Raw genomic sequence first — 20,029 nt, forward strand, 5'->3', positions numbered from 1 at the left:
TGATCATTCCACTGTGTGCCCCACCCCCCATTCCCTGAGGGGCGGGGGGGGGATTGCTCATTTTGGAAAACACTGAGATAAAACAATAACTTCTAGGTAATACTGGTCCATTGTAGGGCCAGGAAAGAGTTTTTAAAAGCAAACCAAAATGCCCTACAGAGGCTTATCAGCATTATGTTCATGCATCAGTCTAATCTTGGCTGAAATGTCACTTACTTTGATCAATCACAAACAGAAATTTTTCTTTACAAAGAAAATAGCATGAACTTTATTCCTGCTTGAATAGGAAAGCCAACGAGGGAGGGAGGTTTATAAAATACACAAGTGTTCTACAAGAAGTGCAGTAAGATGAAGACATGTAGAACCTAGAAACCATTAGCATCTCAAATACAACAGTAAATTCTTACTCAGCAAAACTGCTTGTAAATATTTTTCTATCAAATGCCGAATCTGGTTTATTCTACCCCTTTTCTTCCCCAGATTTATTTTATGAGAACTCTGTTACATATTTTGGTTCATATTTATCAATGTGCTCTGTTGTTTCTGGGCATCACAAAAAAGTAGCAATAACATTACGTCATCAAAATTCTTTTTGATACTTTTTTTCCTTTTCTTACAATCTTCTTGTATTCTTGAAATACATTTAAGCATCCACAACCCTTTTGGCTGTCTCACTTCAGAAGTAATGAGAAGGTCTAAGCACTTCAACTTGAGTTTCTACTAGGTCATGGGGTAGTAGAGAGCAAGGCAGACTGCTTCCTAAGGACCTCTTGTGTGTTGATGGGTCGATTCTGCCTCCAAGTGACCCTCAGGACAGCTCAGAATTATCTCAGTTCACAGACTGTAATCTTTATGGAAGCAGTTATCCATATCATGCTTCCAGAGTATCTTGTGAATTTGAATTATTGATGTTTCTGTTAGGTGCCCAATGCTTAACTACTGGACACCAGAGCCTCGTTCCTAGTACTCCCACAAACCAAACTCACAGCCATGGAGTCAATTCTGACTCACAGAGACCATATGGGACAAAAGAAAACTCCGTCAGTGAGTTTCCAAAGCTATAAGTCTTTCTAGGAGCAGAAAGCCTCGTCTTTCTCCCATAGAGCAGTTGGTGGGTGTGATAGGTAGGCTTATTATGCCAAGCTGGCCAATAAAAACATGTGGAGAGAAAAATGGCTTGGTGGGCTTCGACTTTCCGTCTCTTGCTCTCTGATGGTCGGACCAGTGTCCTCAGCTGGCAAGGCCACTTCCTGCGCGACATCCCTAAGAAGAAGCCACACGGACCTACCCTGATGCAGCTCTGGGTGCTGAAGCACCTGTATGGAGACCCTTGACAGCGCTGAGATGCTTACAACGCCACTGATTCAGCTTTCCTCCTGTATTTGGCGTCATTGCGTGTTTGGGAGTTTGAGGACAACTTTGCAGATCGGTGTCGGATATACGGGTTAATGTCGGACTTATGGGCTTGGACTGGACTGGGTTGGGATGTTTTCTTAATGTACACTTACCCTTTATATAAAACCCTATCTTATACATGTATGAGTTTCTGTGAATTTGTTTCTCTAGTCTACCCAGACTAACACAGTGGGACTTGACTGTCAACCTTGCAGTCAGCATTTCAACACTTTACTCAGCCAGGGCCCCTTTTCTTTTAATAACTGATCTCCTCTGATGAGGCAGCTAGCCCTACAGAGAAAGAATGATAACAGCAATGTTTCTTGTCAAAAGTTGTCTTCTACCTACAATGTCAATTAACCATCAGCAAGCATTTAATAATAATACATAATACATATACATGCATTATAATACATAATAATTTAATAATAAAACATAAAAGTGGGTTCTATTGTGTCAAACAACTGTGCTTAATAGAGCTTTTGTTTAGCTTATTAAATATATAATTATATATATAAATGACCTAATTTTGATAAGTAGGATCCAGGAACTCTATAAAAAAATACAAATGTGTAGAAGTGTGATATTGGGTGAATCCTGCCCCACCCCACAACAAAATGGGCATGGAAATTTCATACAGTATAAAAACTTAATGGGGAAATGAGGGGGAAAACCTGTATGAGTTGAGGAAAATGTTATCTTTTGGCCAAATATATCAACAGATGAAATTTGTATTGGGAGGACATTATGCACACACAGAGATAGACACACTCTCCATATAATGCTTACCTGCCCCTTTCAACTGCTAAGGCATCAAGTTCATCAAAGAAAAGAATTGAAGGAGCTACTGCCTTCGCTTTGCGGAAAATCTAGGGGAAAGAGGCACATTAACTAAAGATCAGAAAAGTGTAGTTGAAATTGGATCATTAATTCTATTATGTGCCTGTCAAATCACTTTGCACACCTTATAAAACATGTCCAGGGAGGGCTTTATTAAGGATTTAAAGGTACCTTGTTCCATGTTGCTTGCTCATAAACAGAGCCCAAACTACCCATCCTATAGATGTGTAGGAATCTGTTAAAATTCAGCTCTACCACTTGCTATCCATGTGATCTGCAGCCGGTTACTTTAGTTTTCTAAACCTCAATTTTAATATCCATAAACAGAACACATGTCTACAGTGCAGAAGAATAAGAACTGAACTTTAAGATTTAAGTATAAAATATTTTCCACTAAAAGAAACGATGAAAAAGTGCTAAGACCACAAAGGTGGAAAACTTAAGAGAGATCTGGAAAAACCTGCGAGTACTGTCAAGTTCTTGCTGTCAGAGGTTTCACTGTATTGTTCTTATTCAATTGAAAGGGTTATCTAGTTTTAAGGATTTAAATCTCAGTCAGACTACGCATTCTCCATTGTGTGTGTGTTTTCTGTATTTATTTCTTAAATAAACTGCCACTAGTTTTGTTTCTTTAAATGTTTATTTGTTGAAAATAAGATAGTAATATTAGGATATTTAAAGAACCCAATGTATTCCAGACAACATATTAATTTTTATATAATAAAATAGTATTACGCCTGAAGAAAAATTACAGCATTAGAATTTAAATTTGGAAATATCAATTTTAAAAGAAAGATCAAAGGATAGCATTTTGGAAACCATATGGAAGATTGGAAGTAAGGTTCTCTTATGTAGAGCTCCACTTAACATATAATCTTACCTCTCTGACAGCTCTTTCAGACTCACCAACATATTTATTCATTAATTCAGGCCCCTATACAATAGAAAACATTAATCTTTCAGTTTCCTTGTAAATATAAATATGTGCTTGCATTTACATAATGGAGAAAATAATACAAAAAGAGAAAAATAAACTAAAATCTGTCTCTAAGGCAGTTCTTTAGCATGCTTGCATTCTGTTATTTATGCGACAAAATTTAAAGCTATATATTTTATGTTCCCTAACGGCAACTCAAAGGCAAGCCTATGATTAAGCATATTTTAGCATCTTGTTTGTCATTTGTCATGTATCCATTCATATTTTAACTATATTATACTCCAGACATGGTGAATGATAGATACTGAAGATACAAACCAAACTCATTGGATAGGCAAACAGATTCCTACTCAGAGCAAGACAGGGTAGATGTAAGACAGGGTAGATGTGCCCCTTAGAGTTTCTGAGGCTGTAAGTCTTTATAGAAACAGAAAACCAAATCTCTCTCTGTAGTGGCTGATGGAATCCAACTACTGACCTTGCAATTAGCAGGCCAATATAAAGTCCACTACTCTCCTAGGGCTGCCTGGTACTGAAAACGAAACAGACTAATTTAGAACACCAACAAAAGAGTTTTCCTGAACAGTAACTATACCAGTTGAAAAAACATCTAACTAATTGACTGTGCAAACCCTACTATAACATTAACTAATGCTGCAACTTGGAATGGGTAGTATATGTCATTAAGCTAAGCTACCATATTAAAAAGAAAATTACAGTAGAATCTAAGAACTGCAATAGAAATATGTATGCACAGGTGCCATTGGGACAAAGAGACTGAATGATCCTTAAGAGATTTCAGCAAAGATACTAGGGCCATTTCAAATAATTCCTTAGTTGATTGATTTATTCCACATCCTCAAAACTATGAAATACATCATGATCTACCTAGGGAAAAAAATCAAAAAGGCCTCCAAAGAGTCAAAATTGATAGTACTATGAAAACCAAACAAAACCAAATCCACAGCTGTTAGATTGATTTTGAAGCATGGCAACCATATAAGACAGTAGACCTGCCCCCATAGGATTTCGAAGGCTTTACATCTTTACAGACAGTCTGCCGTATCCTTCTCCAGAGGAGCAGCTGGTGGGTTCTTGGAAGGTTCGAGCCATTCATTGACCTTTCAGTTAACAGTTGAACTCTTGAACCACTGTGTGTAGAAAAGCTCTTAAGGGCTTTATTCTAAGCTCACTAACTTTTATCAACAAGACTAACAAACTTGGGAAGAAGAGTTGGGCACAAGTGAAAGAGAGTTCAGGGAAAATGCAGCAATTTGTAAGAATATTTAAAGCAGGAAGTGGGGGAAATTATGCCAAATACATTTTTATTTTCTTTTGTAAATAATGGAAAGGACTTTAGGGGAATTCACTGATAACAGTAGTACTAAAGAAATATTATTTTAGTCACAATTTAAAGGTTGATTCGAAGGAACATCTAAGACTTAAAGTTGAAACTATCAAGTAATAAATTGTGAGATGACTGAAGTAAAACAGAAGTATGGAAATAATAATGTAGCTACAGAAATTAATATAGCAATAAAATCAACAATTTGATGTGGGTTGTCCGGTGTAAAGCTGACAGGGAAAATACATATAGAATCATTCAGATTTGACTTGATAGTGTAATATATTTTTTAATGTCATTTTATATTTTTAAATCATTTTATTGGGAGCTCATACAGCTCTTAACACAATCCATATATCCATCTATTGTGTCAGGCACATTTGTACATATGTTGCCACCATCATTCTCAAAACATTTTCTTTCTCCTTGAGCCCTTGCTATCAGCTTATCCTCCCTCCCCCATGAACGCTGAATAATTTATAAATTATTTTGTTCACATCTTATACCAACTGCTATCTCCCTTCATATAGTAAATTACTTTTATGCTCCCAGTAAGCACCTAATTCATCAAGAAAAAGCTTATGCACAATATATTTAGTAGCAAGTCTCAGAAGTATACTTTATTAAAAATACTTCCAAAATGATTGAGTAAAAACATAACCACAATACTAAGATTTATTAAGACCTATTAATTTTTCTAAGCACTTTGTATGTAATTGATTCAGTAATGTAAAATGTCAAAGTAATATGCTATGATGACTTTCCATCCGTGGGGAAATTAAACATCCATATAAAAATCAGAGGCAGGCACAATCAGAATAACCTAGGTCCTAGATTCTAGGACCTTAATCCACTTGCTAAAATTCACCTAATTTCAAGTACTGAATAATTTACTCACTTAGCATATATTTAGTACCTACAATTAAGTTAGTAATCCCTGGATGGCACAATTAGTTAAGTCCTTAGTTACTAACAAAAGGTTGGTGGCTTGAATCCACTCAGAGGCAGATTGGAAGAACGGCCTAGCTACCAAAATACCCACAGTCACTACAAACTATATGGAGCACAGTTTCACTCAAATGCATACGAAGATGCCATAAATGGAAATCAACTCAATTGCAGTGGTTTCTGTTTATTTTTCCAATGAGCTTATACTCCAATAGGGGAAAGAAATCATACTCTTAACTAAATGAATAAGGTGATAGTAAGTAAATAAATAAATGGTATGAACGACTATGTAGAGAGTCATAAAAAATGAAATAAATTTTAAATCTCTTTCAGGATATGGAGTCACGGAATAATCCTCAACAGCAATGAGATCACAACTCTGCTAGATAATTTGAAATCGTTGAATCAACATGCTTTTATTACTCCCCCAGCATTACTCAGTACTCAGTGAGTAACTCATGTTCACAGAAACACAATGCAAAAGAGAATGCAGGCAGTATGCTAATCCCCGAGGCAGTGTGGGCAAATATAGAACGTGAGGGAACAGACAGGATGCAATCTTCATGTGTAGTGTAACACAAGGAGGGAGCTGATGAATTCAAACACAAAAAGTTTGAGGAAGTAGAAGCAATCATTGGGAAAATGAGCAGGTATAACCCCAAAATTAAAACACAAAACCAAAGAAGAAACAAAAACACTGCCACAGAGTCGATTCTAACTCACTGCAGGTACAAAAGGAATTTCTCGGTCCAACATTTTGCACATACTAAAATGCAAGGTAAAAATCAAGTTCCCAAAGGGACTAGCCAGAATACTGATATGAAGAAATTACTAATTTAAATTTTTCTTTAAAAATTTCTTTCAAAACTACGAGTCAAAAAGTAGTCTTCAGAGCCAGAGGCATCCTGTTTTCAACATACATATAAAAATGAGAAGCAATTGTTTCTCGTTCTACAAGGGGAGCTTCCAAACACTTCTCAGAAAAATCCCATTATCTTTCATTCACTTTTTCCATGAAGTTATTACAGTCCTATCACATACACTTCTGAATGCAGTAGTTCCAGCTCTCTATCCCTTTTCCAAAAGTTTCGTTGTTCTTACATTTACATCACCTTAAAATACCATTTTTGGGATCCTTAAAGTACTCAAAACCAGGTACCTTTGCAATGTCCTTTGAGTTTAGGGAACCAAAAGAAAAAGCTTGAGGGGCAAGATCTGGGCTGTGGGTGGATGCGGTGAGGTTTCCCTACACAATATTCTCAGGATGAGCCTTGTACCTTTGATTCATGAGTAAGTGCATTATAATGGGGAAAAATTCCTTGATGCACATTTCCTAGCTTTCTCCTTATTAATGCAGTTTTCTGTTTTCTTAAAACTTCTTTGTAATAAACCCTAAAGATTGTCTTATGTCCATCAAGAAAACTGGATCAAGATTCTCTCTTAAGATTTTCAAAAAGTTACCAGAACATTCCAACCAGACTTCTCTCTCTTCAACATAACTAGCTCAGTGTATCTCCTCGAAAGTCACTTTTCTTGGCTATTTGGTAAATCCATCACTAAGCCCCAATAATAATTTACCCCATAAAACAGTATTTGTTAGCTTTGACCTAGCTTAAAAGGTTGAAGGAGAGATCACTTTTGAGTTAGCTGGTTTTTATTTTGCACAGTGAAAAATTGTTTCGACATCCATGGAGCAGAGAGCTTGCTTATGCCCAAAGTATTTACTTAAAACTGAAACTACTATCCACATGAAATCTCAACTTCAATAACTATTGCGTGAATAGTAATTCTATTACCTTCCACCGTTTTCTGGGCTGTAAGACTCAGAGGTTGAGGGTCTTCCCATTGCTCTTCTTTGAGGTATTTCCACCTTTCTCAAAATTGTTTTATTTGGGACCCAGCATTCCCTAAACTTGTTGCAAAGCTTCAATAATCAGGGAAGATGCTCATTTGAGTTTTGCTTAAAATGTGATACTACGTCTGGCCTCTAATTTGACTTTTTCCATGGCACAAAAAAGCAACCTTTTTTGTTTTAAGGATCCCCAATAAGTATATTACCAAGAAGTTGTTTGAAGCCATCCAATGATGACAGAAACATGTTTAAACATATTTTGCTTGGAACAAACCCACTTATGAATGCACTGGACACAAGTAGCAAAATATTTTGACTTACACTTGCAAGTTCTGTTTGGTTTTTAAATTATTTTTTAAAATAATTTTTAGTAATCAGTTCTTTTTGTATGACTGAATATTTTAGAAGGATTAAGGTATTTTATTTGCTTCTTAACTTCACGTAACATTTGAAAAAAACAGCCACAAACGATTTTTTTCATAAACTATTTGAGAGTAAACTACTATCCTATATCCTACCACCCTTGAATAGTGCATTTTCTTTCAAAAAAAAAAAAAGTGTATCCCCAAACAGTTGCAGTAGTACACTGACAAAGGGGCTACCAGACCCTCTAAGCAGACTCAAAAGAGGACGTGGTACAGGGGATACCACAGCTGAGATGAATCTAAGCTGAAAGAACTGAATACCAGAAAGACACTTACATGTGTTTACTAACTATGTTAGAAAAGGCACTCAACAATGTGGATCATAAAACACTATGGTTAACAATGTGGTAAATGAGAATTCCAACCTTTAATTTGCAGAACCTGCATATAGACCAACAGGATATGCTGAATTGTATCCCAACACTATGTTTATTTAATCTGTATACAGATCAAATGGTCCGAAATGATGGATAATACAAGCTGGCTTCCAAATGTTCCTGGGAAAATCCCATCGTCCTTCAATTCCATTTTCAAGCCTTCTATGAAAAATGTTATCAGGTTTGGAGGAAAGCTAGTTAATGACCCACAATATGCAAATTACAAAGCCTTACTTGAAAGAAGTAAAAAGGACTTGAGGGAGACGGAAGAAGATGGTGCCCAGTTAGATTTACCCAGAAGCTCCTGCTGCCAGACCAGAAAACAGGGTAGGTAAGGTAAAGAAGACTGGGAAGAGGACTCCTGAATTTAGAATCAAGGTACTAGGGTCTGTCCTGAACTCCGCTTTTTAAAATGTTCACTCGCAAAGCACACTGAGAATGCACTCAGTTGCTCTAGGTTCGGTGTGCTGGGCTCGTGGGCTCCAGCTGAGCAGCTACAGGTGCCCTAGTTAAGCAGTGAGTAGCCATTTCCCCAGACTGACTCCGAAAAGGGGACATAATCCCAGACAGGAGTTGAACCTCTGAAAGCTAGTCACAGGACCCCACAGAACAGAGCTCCCCTTTGAGCTCATAGCCTGGGAGTCAGGGTCAGCAGGTGGCCATCGATTTGGAATAGTTGAAAATAGTTAAGGGAATTTACCTGAGTTGGATCTCCGGTATGGCAGAAAATAAATGGGTAGTCATAGTCCAGGGGGCAAGTTCAGTTCCAGTTGGTCAAGAAGAAAACAACCTCTGATAAGCCAGAAATCAGGGCACCCCAAAGCCCAAAATAAAAGAGAACAAATATTTTCTCCGTAAAAACTGCAAATCCTAGGCTCACTATTTTACTGCAAGGCAACTGGTAGAATGAGTCCTTTAACATTAGCATAATAAAGGAGTCCATATTAAGGAACGCCAGAACTTAGCTACAGAGCCCAGAGGTTTTCAACATAGCAAGTCTCACTTTCCCATTAACTTAACTGCATTTCAGCTGGGGGGGGGAGGGGGGACAAATGAAAAAAACCTCTGAGCTATCAGGGGTCTTGGCACAAGCTAGGAAATCTCAGTAAGTCCAACGGGGGGTGGGGAGGGGGTGATTTCTGAACTCAGTGATCCTACACGCAGCTGGGAAGATCCTGCCTGTCCTCTGTGTGACTGGGGGAACCCCTGCCTGTCCTGGGGCCCTGTGTGGGATTCAGGGAACTCCCCCCTTCCACTGCAGTTGCTGCACACAAGGCAGCTAAACCAGTGCACTCAACAACGCTGAGGGAACCGCTGCCTAGCCTCTGGTGTGATCTTGCCTTCGAGGGTAATTCTGCCCAGCTTCTGTGGAACCCTACACCAAGTGGGCACACAACCGAGCTACCATATGGCACAACTGGAACACCTACAACCCAACAGTCAGGCGATTAAGTCTCAGTCATCTCCTTACTTACGATTCTTTTTCTTCTTTCTTTACTCTCTCCCTTCAATCTTTCCCACTGCAGTCAGTCTCAAAGGACCCAGTTTCCTTTTTCTATTTTCTCCCTTTTTTCCTCTTCTCTCCATCTCCTTCCTTTCATACACAGCTGCGAGCTTCCAGGCCACTATCCTCTGCCTAGTGCCACCCCACCCATACAGCAGGGGAAGCTCCAGCTTGCCCTCTGTGAAAACAGTGCACAACAGACAAGGCACCTGTGACAGCTCTCTACAGTGTTCCAGGGTGCTGAGGAAACCTCAGTCTAGCCTCTACTGTGATCTTGCCAACAAGGGAAATTCTGCCCAGCACCAGGGGGACCCTGCACTAAAAGGACATAGCTTCATGTTGATGTATCTACCTAGAAAACTGACCAGCAAAATACACCAACAGATTAAATGATACATTATAAAGATCTAGAATTCTATGAGCACTTCAAGCAGTATCAGCAGCAAGAGAGGTTATTTCAACTTTGAAGCTCAAGTTGCATAAAATCACAGTATTCTGACACCAAAACTTATAAAGGTTTTCATCAGTTTCAAGAATATTTACCATATTACAATTTACTGTATCACCGACAGAAAAGGGATCACAGGGCAGACTACCATAGCTTTAGTTCCATTTGCAGCCAAATATACATCCAATTCTTGGAAATTAAGTAATCAATTAAAATACATGGATTATGTTATTATTGGAAAGGTATTTGGGAGTCATTCAATCTAATCTACGACACTTAAAAGCTGATGAAAACAAAGTGCAAAAAGGCCAAATGGCATGACCAAAGTCTTATTAAGTTGGTGAAATGGAATAATAATCTTTGGTTCTCAGTCCAGATTTCTCTACAAAAATTATAATGTTCACTGTTTGCTCCTAGTCCTCATAAGAAATAAATGTTCCCTTAATAATTTAAATAATAGTACTCTCAATTTACATTCAACAGTATTTCTAGTAAGCATATCAAACAGCAATGGCGAAGCCTGAGTTGTTTCTAATCCTGCTGTTCCAAACTCAAACCAAACCAACTACCATCGAGTTGGTCCACCTCACAACCCTGTATGACAGTGTTTGGGTTTCTGAAACTGTGTACTTTTACAGGCGTATACAGCCTCATCTTTCTCTCAAGGACCATGTTCAAACTGCAGACCTTGAGGTTAGCAGCTCATTGTGTAGCCCACTATGCCACCAGGGCTCCTTTATTAATTTGAAATTTGGAAATGTATCAAAACCCGTTGCAGACAAGGGATCATTTATACTTGACTGACACAAAGATCCCTTGGTAGCAAAACGTTTGTGCCCATCAACTAGCAGTTGAGCATGTCCCAGACATCATGTTAGAAAGGTCCAGTGATCTGTTTCCGTGTAGATGACATTGATGAAAATCACACAGAGCAGTAACACATGGGATCACCAGGAGTCTTCCTTGACTCCTCAACAAAGAGGTTTTTGGTTTGTTTTCACTAGAGGTGTATATAGTATGGTAAGTGATTGCTGGATTTGATCTTAAATTATTTAACTCCTTAAAAACAATACATCATCTTTCTGTTTTATTTAGTTATTGTGCTGGTTTTGCTGTTATTATATACTGTTTTCTATACAAAATTCAGGAGAGGTGAATCAATAAAATGCAATAATTTGAGTAATAGTTTCTTGGTGTTACAGAGGAGGGTGACTGGAGGAATAATAGGAACAAAGAATGAATACAAGAAAGAAGAAAATATGTCGATATCTATCTAGATAAGGTAGGCTGAAAAACCATCCAGATGAGAAAACAATGGGACCAACAATTTCCGGGGGGTGGGGGGGACATGGGAGAGGGAGAAGTGGGGGAAAGGAAGTGGTGTTAACAAACCCAGGGAAAAGGGAACAACAAGTTATCCAAAATCAGTGGCGAGGAGGGTGTAAGAGGCCTGGTAGTGATTGATCAAGGGCAATGTAATCGAGAGGAATTACTGAAACCCAAATGAAGGCTGAGTATGATAGGGGGACACGAGGAAAGGAAAAGAGCTAGGAGGTAAAGGGCATTTACAGAGGTCTCAATACAGGCATGCAGATATGTAAATATATTTATATATGTGCATGGGGAAATAGATCTATGTGCATATATCTATAAGTTTAGTATTAAGGTAGCAGATGGACATTGGGCCTCCACTCAAGTACTCCCTCAATACAAGAACACATTGTTCTATTAAATTGGCATTCCATGATGCTCATTTTCCCTATACAATTGCTGAAGATAAATTTGTGCATGAGCAAATTTGGTGAAGATGGTACCCAGCTATCAAAAGATAGTGTCTGGGATCTTAAAGGCTTAAAGATAAATAAGCAGGCATCTAACTCTGAAGCAACAAAACCCACATGGAAGAAGCACACCAGCCCGTGTGATCACGAGGTGTCAAAGGAATCAGTTATGAGGCATCAAAGGAAAAAAAATCATAGCATTATGAATGAGGGGAAATGCAAATTGGGGACCCCAAGCCCATCTGTAGGCAGCTGGACATCCCCTTACGGAAGGGTCTTGGGGAGGAGATGAGTCAGTGTAGCAACAATGAAACATACAACTTTCCTCTAGTTCTTAAATGCTTCCTCCCTCCCACTATCATGATCCCAAATTCTACCTTACAAATCCAGCTAGACCAGAGAATATACAGTGGAACAGATAGGAAGTGGAAACACAGGGAATCCAGGACAGATGATCCCTTCAGGACCAGTGGTGAGAATGGTGATATTGGGAGGGTGGCGGGAAGGTGGGGTAGAAAGGAGGTCTTGATTACACGGATCTACATATAACCTCCTCCCTGGGGTACAGATAGCAGAAAAGTGGGTGAAGGGAGACATCTCACAGTGGAAGACAAAGTAACAATAATTTATACATTATCAAGGGTTCGTGAGGGAGGGGATGGTGGGAGGGAGAGGAAAAAAATTAGGAGCTAATACCAAGGGCTCAAGTAGAAAGCAAATGCTTTGAGAATAATGGCAACAAAGGTACAAATGTGCTTGACACAATGGATGGATGTAAGGATTGTAATAAGAGCGTTATAAGCCCTCAATAAAAAGAAAATATTCTAAAAATGACTGTGGTGATAACTGTACAGTTTTTAGTTATGTTCAAAAATTTAAATTGTTTTTTTACCCCTATTAATTGACTAAATGAATGAATTACTGGGAAACTTTGCATTATATATTTTAAAAGAAATGGCTTGAACCCTATTCCTTACCCCCTCTCACACTTCAATTTAGTAGTGTTTTTTTTTTGCCCAAGGCATTTCTTGCCTAGTGCTTAATGCCTGTTTTCAAATTCTTTGAAGTGTTTTCCCAGATTAGCTTTCAGTATGTGCAGATGCTGTACTTTTTATTAATTTTCAAGGTCTTTTACTCACATTACATACAAGTAATTCTATCTCATGTGAGTTTGGGGTTTTTATGAGCATATTCCATACCATTTAACCATAGTTAACACTTTAGTTAACTTGCCTTCCCCAGACAGTTAGGACATATAAAAACTTGATTTGAATTCTAATAGCCGAACGCACCAAGCAGGTGTCAGACACATTTAAAAATCACCAGGCAAGATTTGGGGGGGGGGGGGGGAGGCGGATCAGTAATGAAGAAAGAGTCAAAATAGCAAAAGCATGAGATATAAATATTATACTTGAATTTGTGGTTGATATGGTATATAATAATGAAATACAGTAAAAGATAAGAATGAGAATTATTTCTCACTAGATAACAAAAACAGCTGCATAAACATTTTCATATACATTTGCTTTATTTTTGTTGCTCTGTAAACTTGAACACCTGAAGTCTTAGACAATATAATAGCATTAACAACAAAAATACTATCCCCCAAATAATATATGATATTTTATTTTGTTATGCTATCCGAGCAAGTTAAATATGGTAAGACTAATATTTTCTGGATATTAATATAGAATTAGACACAAAATAGTTTATCTGGTCTAGAAACTGTATTAGAAAATATGTCTTATTATTTTAATAATTTTAACAGTTGAATTGATATGTACATCTATCCTAAAAATAATAGGCTACTATTAATAATTCCCTAGAGTAGGTACAGCAGGTTATGTGTTGGGCTGCTAACTACAAGGTCAGCAGTTTAAACCGACCCACCAACTCTAAGAGAGAAAGACGAGGCTGTCTGCTCCAGAAAAGATTTACAGCCTCAGAAATCCTAGGGAGGAGCTCTATTCTGTCCTCTACGGACACTGCGAGTCACAATTGAGTGGATGGATAGTGTATGGATGTTTACTAATTATTCTATGATACTCATTCAAAAAGTAAAAATAAATCTTGAACATCAATGCTAGTAATTCAGGAAAATGAGGCAAGATAACACAATTTGAAGGAGAAACTCAAAGTATAGATAAATTTTAAAGAAAATGACATTTAAAAACCTCAAAATTAAGAGGCTAAATGATCACAAACACAATAAATCTATAGAATAAAAAGTTGGGAACTACAGAAGGCATGACTCTGGACAGAGTTCCTGGTATAACATTAAATTAGAAGCTCAGAAGAGAAAAAGACTCACTGCACTCAGACAAAGAGTGCTTTATAGTGTTGAGGTCTGGGTCTTGGGCCAGAACCAACACATACCTTCATAGATTACAAATGAGAACGGCAGTGAAGCAGACAAGCTCGGCACAGCCTGAAGCGTAGACTCTACAGCCAAGTTTCTTTCAGAGCTTTTCTCAGTAACTCTTCAACATCACCATGGCCATGAGTTGACAAATAGAAGAGAGTATTTATTCTACTTCCAAGCTCCCATCCATCAGATCCAAAATCTGTTCCATGATTCTTATCTTTACCTGCACTCCACTAATCCTGCTCACTGCAATGAACTTGGTTAAGCTACAGAATTTCTATTGAAAGTTTTTTACGTGCTTAGAACTGGCACCTACCTAAAAATTATTTTTAAATAGCTTTAGATGTACACAAGAATTACACAGATAGTAAAACCAATATCAATATGTGCCCCACACCATGCACTCAGATTCACTCACTTTTAATACTGTAATAAGGTAAATTTGTTACAATTGATGAAATCAACATTGGTACATTAGTATTCATTTAAAACCCACAATTAATTGTTTTCCTTAATTTTTACATGTCTTTCTGTCCCAGGATCTCATTCCATATGCATTACATTTATGAGTCATCACATTTCCTTAGGTTCCAATAAGCTATGGTTCTTGCTGTATTTTGTCGACTTTCAGTTTTGAAGAGTACTTTATAGAATTTCCTCCATTTGGGGGTTTATCTGATATTCTTCGCATACTCAGACAGGAGTTGTATTTGTTTAAGAGAAATGAGGGCCATACTATACGAAGGTTATACAAGCATGCTAGCCATACAAGTTACCATTACAGATGTTCATCTGGCTGTGGTCATGCTTGTCATATTTCTTTCTCCAATGTAATGTTGCTGTTGTTCTTCCTAGTCTTCCTTCCAGACTATTCTTTCAAAGTTACCGTGTGCGACTCACACTTAAAAGAGTGTGAGTGCAGAGTGGAGACCCAAGGCCCAAGTGTCGACCAATGGAGATCCCCTCATAGAGGGGTTTAGGAGAGGAGATGGGTTAATTAGGGTGTGAGGTAGTATCGATGAAGAACACAGCTTTCCCCCGGATCCTGGATGCTTCCTCCCCCCAACTACCATGATCCGAATTCTACCTTGCAGGGCTGGATAGGACAGAGGCTGTACACTGGTGCATATGAGGGTTGGAGGTACAGGGAATCCAGGGTGGATGATACCTTCAGGACCAAGGGTGTGAGGGACGATGCTGGGAGAGTGGAGGGTGAGTGGGTTGGAAAGGGGAAACTGATCACAAGGATCCACATGTGACGTCTTCCCTGGAAGACGGACAGCAGAGAAGGGGGGAAGGGAGACTCCGGATAGGGCAAGATATGACAAAACAACGATGTATAAATTACCAAGGGCATATGAGGGAGGGGGGAATGGGGAGGGGGGGGGAAAGAGGACCTGATGCAAGGGGCTTAAGTGGAGAGCAAATGCCTTGAGAATGATTGGGGCAGGGAATGTATGGATGTGCTTTATACAATTGATGTATGTATATGTATGGATTGTGTTAAGAGTGCTATGAGTCCCTAATAAAATGTAAAAGAAGAAAAAAGAAAAAAATGATTAGGGCAAAGACTGTACAGATGTGCTTTATACAATTGATGTATGTATATGCATGAACTGTGAAAAGAATTGTATGAGCCCCAATAAATTGTTAAAATTAAAAAAAATTAAAAAAAAGAAAATGATTAGGGCAAAGAATGTACAGATGTGCTTTATACAATTGATGTATGTATATGTATGGATTGTGATAAGAGTTGTATGAGCCCCTAATAAAACGTTTAAAAAAAAAAAAAAAAAGAAGAGGTTGAGAAGAAATGGTGAGTTGATAATAATGAGTAAAAGAAATCAGAAAATGTTTCAACATAAGATGTGAATGGACTACTGGAATTATATGGTATATGAATCATATGTAAAAATATTACAACCTAGGAAGCCCTCTAAAACCTAGAAAACACAACTAAGTCAACAATCCTGTCTTATTAATGTATTCAACTTCTAGACAAAAGTCAAACTATTTTTCAGTTTGATCTAAAGAAACAGATTTTTTTTTAAAAAACTCGCCTTAGAAGTATCTTCCCACTACTCCAAATGTGCTTATAGAAACTGCCTCAACTACCTTCCGCGATGCTGTTTTTGTTGCCACTCAGTGACATATGGCAACCGTATGAATAAGAAAACTAAATATTGCCCAGTCCTCAGTAGTTAACTAGGTGTAACTAATGAAAATATTGAATATTATAGTCATATAAATAAATGGAAATGAAATTAGTATAATACATTGGCTAAGAGCTCAAAATCTTGAGACATAGTTCAGAGATCAAATTTTGGTTCTACCACAATCATTCCTAAACCTTATAATCCTTATTTAGAAACTAATTTTGGTTATTTTGTAAATAAAATTTTATAATTTCTCATGCAATATTTGCAATATGGACACTTATTATTTATAGGGTGATATATATAAATATTTAAAACACAGGCTTTAGGATAAATTTGGAATTTATAAGTTAACATTATTGTGTACTTTTGATACCACAGCGATAGGAACAGCCATTACTTTGAAATGTGCAGTTTTGAATACACAACAGACCTGAAAAGAGAATATATTTCGTACAATTTGTCTCTGCGGGTAAGGGGAAGGTGGGGGGAGAAAGGGAGGTCCGATCACAGTGATCTACATGTAACCCCCTCCCTGGGAGATGGACAACAGAAAAATGGGTGAAGGGAGACATTAGACAGTTTAAGACATGACAAAATAATAATTTATTAATTATCAAGGGTGAGAGAGGGAGGGAGAGAGGGAGAATAAAAATGAGGATCTCAAGTAGAAAGAAAATGTTTTTTTTCCCAAGGGCTCAAGTAGAGAGAAAATGCTTTGAGAATGATGGTGTCAACAAATGTACAAATGTCCTTATCATAATGTATGCATGTATGGAATGTGATAAGAGTTGTACAAGCCCCCAATAAAATGATTTATAAAACAAGAAACTTGATGTACTACTATACACATTTCCAGAATGTTACATGGGATGAATTTAATTACTAAATCTCTTATAAATCATAAAAAAGGAAAAGCAGAAGGGAATTTCCCAGTAAGGATACACAAAGTTCATTGGATCCTGTACTTGCCAATGTAATTAATGAAGGACTTGCTGAACATCCCTGTCACAGGCCTAACTATACTTCTTCCAGAATCAGTGACAATTCTTCATAAAGTAAAACAGTCTAGCTATCCAAGGGCAATTCATCTACTGTAGTACTCCAGCCAAGAGCGAGAAAAGCAGAGAGGAAATTTCAACTGGAAAATATTTTGACATAATTGACCCAGATGACAAACTAAACGTAAGCATATGTCAAGTGCTGCAATCTGCACAAAAGCACATAAGTATGCCAAAGGATATTAAGAGCCCACACAAACCAAGTTGAAATCTCAACTCTGAATGGAGCATATGTCTGTTAATCACGTTTTAGAAAAGATGCACAAAAGAAGTTCCAATGATCTTTTAGAATTTTTTTGTGGGGGGGGGGGGTTGTTTAAAGTCTTCTATCAGAATCTCTACCTTGGGTACTCAGTGTAATTATCATTGTAAAAGTTTTAAGAGCTCCTCCTTTCACTATGTCTACAATACCGGTATTTCCAATAAGTCTAGAAGTTTCAGTGCATACCTGCTTTGTCCTGGCATCTCTCAAAACATGTAAGATTTATTACCTCAAAAAGCACAAATTTAATGGTTAACACCTAAATCCCTGTGATACAAAAATTTATGTTGGAGGCCAAAGGTTGCATTTTTCTTCTTAGAAAATTAAAACTAGGAAGAACAGTTTTATAACCAACTTTGTTGACTTTATTTTTCATATGTAAGCCACTTCAACTCTCTTCATAAACATAAATTGAAAAGAAGACCAATGAAAATACTGGAGAACAACAAATTATCTATTTATGCCCTTAATTTTTCACTGTGAAAAATTTTAATTATGTACAAAAGTTCAGAGAATATATTTTCAACCAAGACAAGATTCAAATATTGAAGAATATTTCAAACTACAAAAATTCTATACAGAAGAGAAACCCCACATTAAATATAAATTACTAAGTAGGATAAGTAATAAAAAATAAACAAGTTACGAAGACAATTCTTTCATAAGATAAATCTTAGCATCACTTGATTCTGGTGTGTGAATAGGTTAAAAGAATTTTAAAATTTAAAAAATTCTCACTATACTAATGTACTAGTCACATAAAATTTATTTTAATGAGCATACTAAACAAGATTTTCAAAGAATCTCACAGGGGGGGAAAAAATGACTCAAAGTGAAATGTCTAATGTTCTAGAACAGTGGCTCAACCTTCCTAATACCGAGACCCTTTGATACAGTTCTTCATGTTGTAGTGACCCCCCCACCATAAAATTATTTTCGTTGCTAATTCGTAACTGTAATTTTGCTATTGTTATGAATCAAGCGACCACTGTGAAAGGGTCATTCGACCCCTAAATGTTTCCAAGAATGAATCACACGTTTGACAACTGTATTAAGTGTAATGGAGAGTACTTTGAAGGTGATACAGTTGTTCTGTAAAAAAATTTTAAATATATAGTTTTGGGGAAAAAATTGTCAGGGGGAGGGTACCCCCTTGTATAAGAAGAAATAGGATCAAGATGCTAAATAAAGCAGTGTTATCATTGGCACTATCTGAGTAAGGTAAAGCTAAGACTGCTAGCCACAAGGTCACCAGTTCAAATTCATGCTGGAGAAAGACAAGGCTACTTTTACCCTAAAGATTTAGTCCTGGAAACCCTGGATAGGGTCCATAATAGGTCAGAATTGACTTGGTGGAATTGTCTTGATTTGGTAATCATTGATTAGCACAGTTTGCTGATTACATTCACTAATTTCCTTTTCTTCTATTTATACATTGTGATAAACTTCAAATAAAACTTTGCTGCTTTTTACCATATCCTTACATTTTCATTTTTCTTTAATCATTTTTTGGGGGCTCGTACAACTCTTACCACAATCCATACATCCATCCATGTGTCAAGCACATCTGTACATTTGTTGCCATCATTTTCAAAACATTTTCTCCTTGAGGCCTTGGTATCAGCACCTCATGCCAACCGCCACCCGCCCCCCCCATACCCTTCATAATATTTTTTTCAGGTCTTACACGGACCGATATTTCCCTTCACCCCACTTTTCTGTTGTCCACCCTTACATTTTCTCCTGGGGGAAAAAAAAAAAATTAGCACCTTACCTTTATAGCCAGGAAATTAAGTCCACTCTCATTGGCCAAAGCCTTTGCTATCATTGTTTTAGAGCATCCAGGTGGCCCATACAGGAGAATTCCTTTAGGTGGCTGAATACCCATCCGGAGAAAGGATTCTGGATGTTTCAAGGGCCACTCCACTGCCTGTTTCAATTTCAGTTTGATATTTTCCATTCCTCCTATATCTGACCACGATACCTATAAAACAGAACATTTTTTTAAACACAAGTTTTGCCAGGGCAAATAGAGAGTTTAAAAATAGAGAGAAAAAAGAAAAGAGATAACATGCCATTAACATCTAAGTGGGAATAGTATCATTTAAAATCAAGAAGATCATTAAAAAAATTTCCAGTAATACCAAGAAGTAAATTAGAAGTACATAAAATGTGAGCTGCTTATTATCGAAATAACAAAGGAAAACATGTTTTTTTCTTAATACAAGTCTTGTGAAATTAACTGTCTAAATGGTTGTTGAGACAATGCTAAGTCTATTTTCCCTTCTGCTGTTTTTACTAACTGTCATTGAGTTGATTCTGGACTTCTGGCA

General features: G+C 37.3%; 1 protein-coding gene across 2 annotated transcripts in view; it reads right to left on the bottom strand.

Annotated features, from left to right (window-relative positions):
• AFG2A (AAA ATPase AFG2A) overlaps window positions 1-20,029 on the bottom strand; it is a 325,370-nt gene that overhangs the window by 236,308 nt on the left and 69,033 nt on the right. For both annotated transcript variants that reach the window (XM_075543842.1, XM_075543841.1), the window contains exons 11-13: window positions 19,471-19,680; window positions 3,116-3,169; window positions 2,185-2,264 (exon numbers count right to left, since the gene is read on the bottom strand). In XM_075543842.1, the coding sequence (XP_075399957.1) occupies window positions 2,185-2,264; window positions 3,116-3,169; window positions 19,471-19,680 (344 nt within the window). The remainder of the gene's footprint in view (window positions 1-2,184; window positions 2,265-3,115; window positions 3,170-19,470; window positions 19,681-20,029) is intronic.

This window comes from Tenrec ecaudatus, chromosome 3 (assembly GCF_050624435.1).
Source record: "Tenrec ecaudatus isolate mTenEca1 chromosome 3, mTenEca1.hap1, whole genome shotgun sequence".
Classification (NCBI taxonomy): Eukaryota; Metazoa; Chordata; class Mammalia; order Afrosoricida; family Tenrecidae; genus Tenrec; species Tenrec ecaudatus.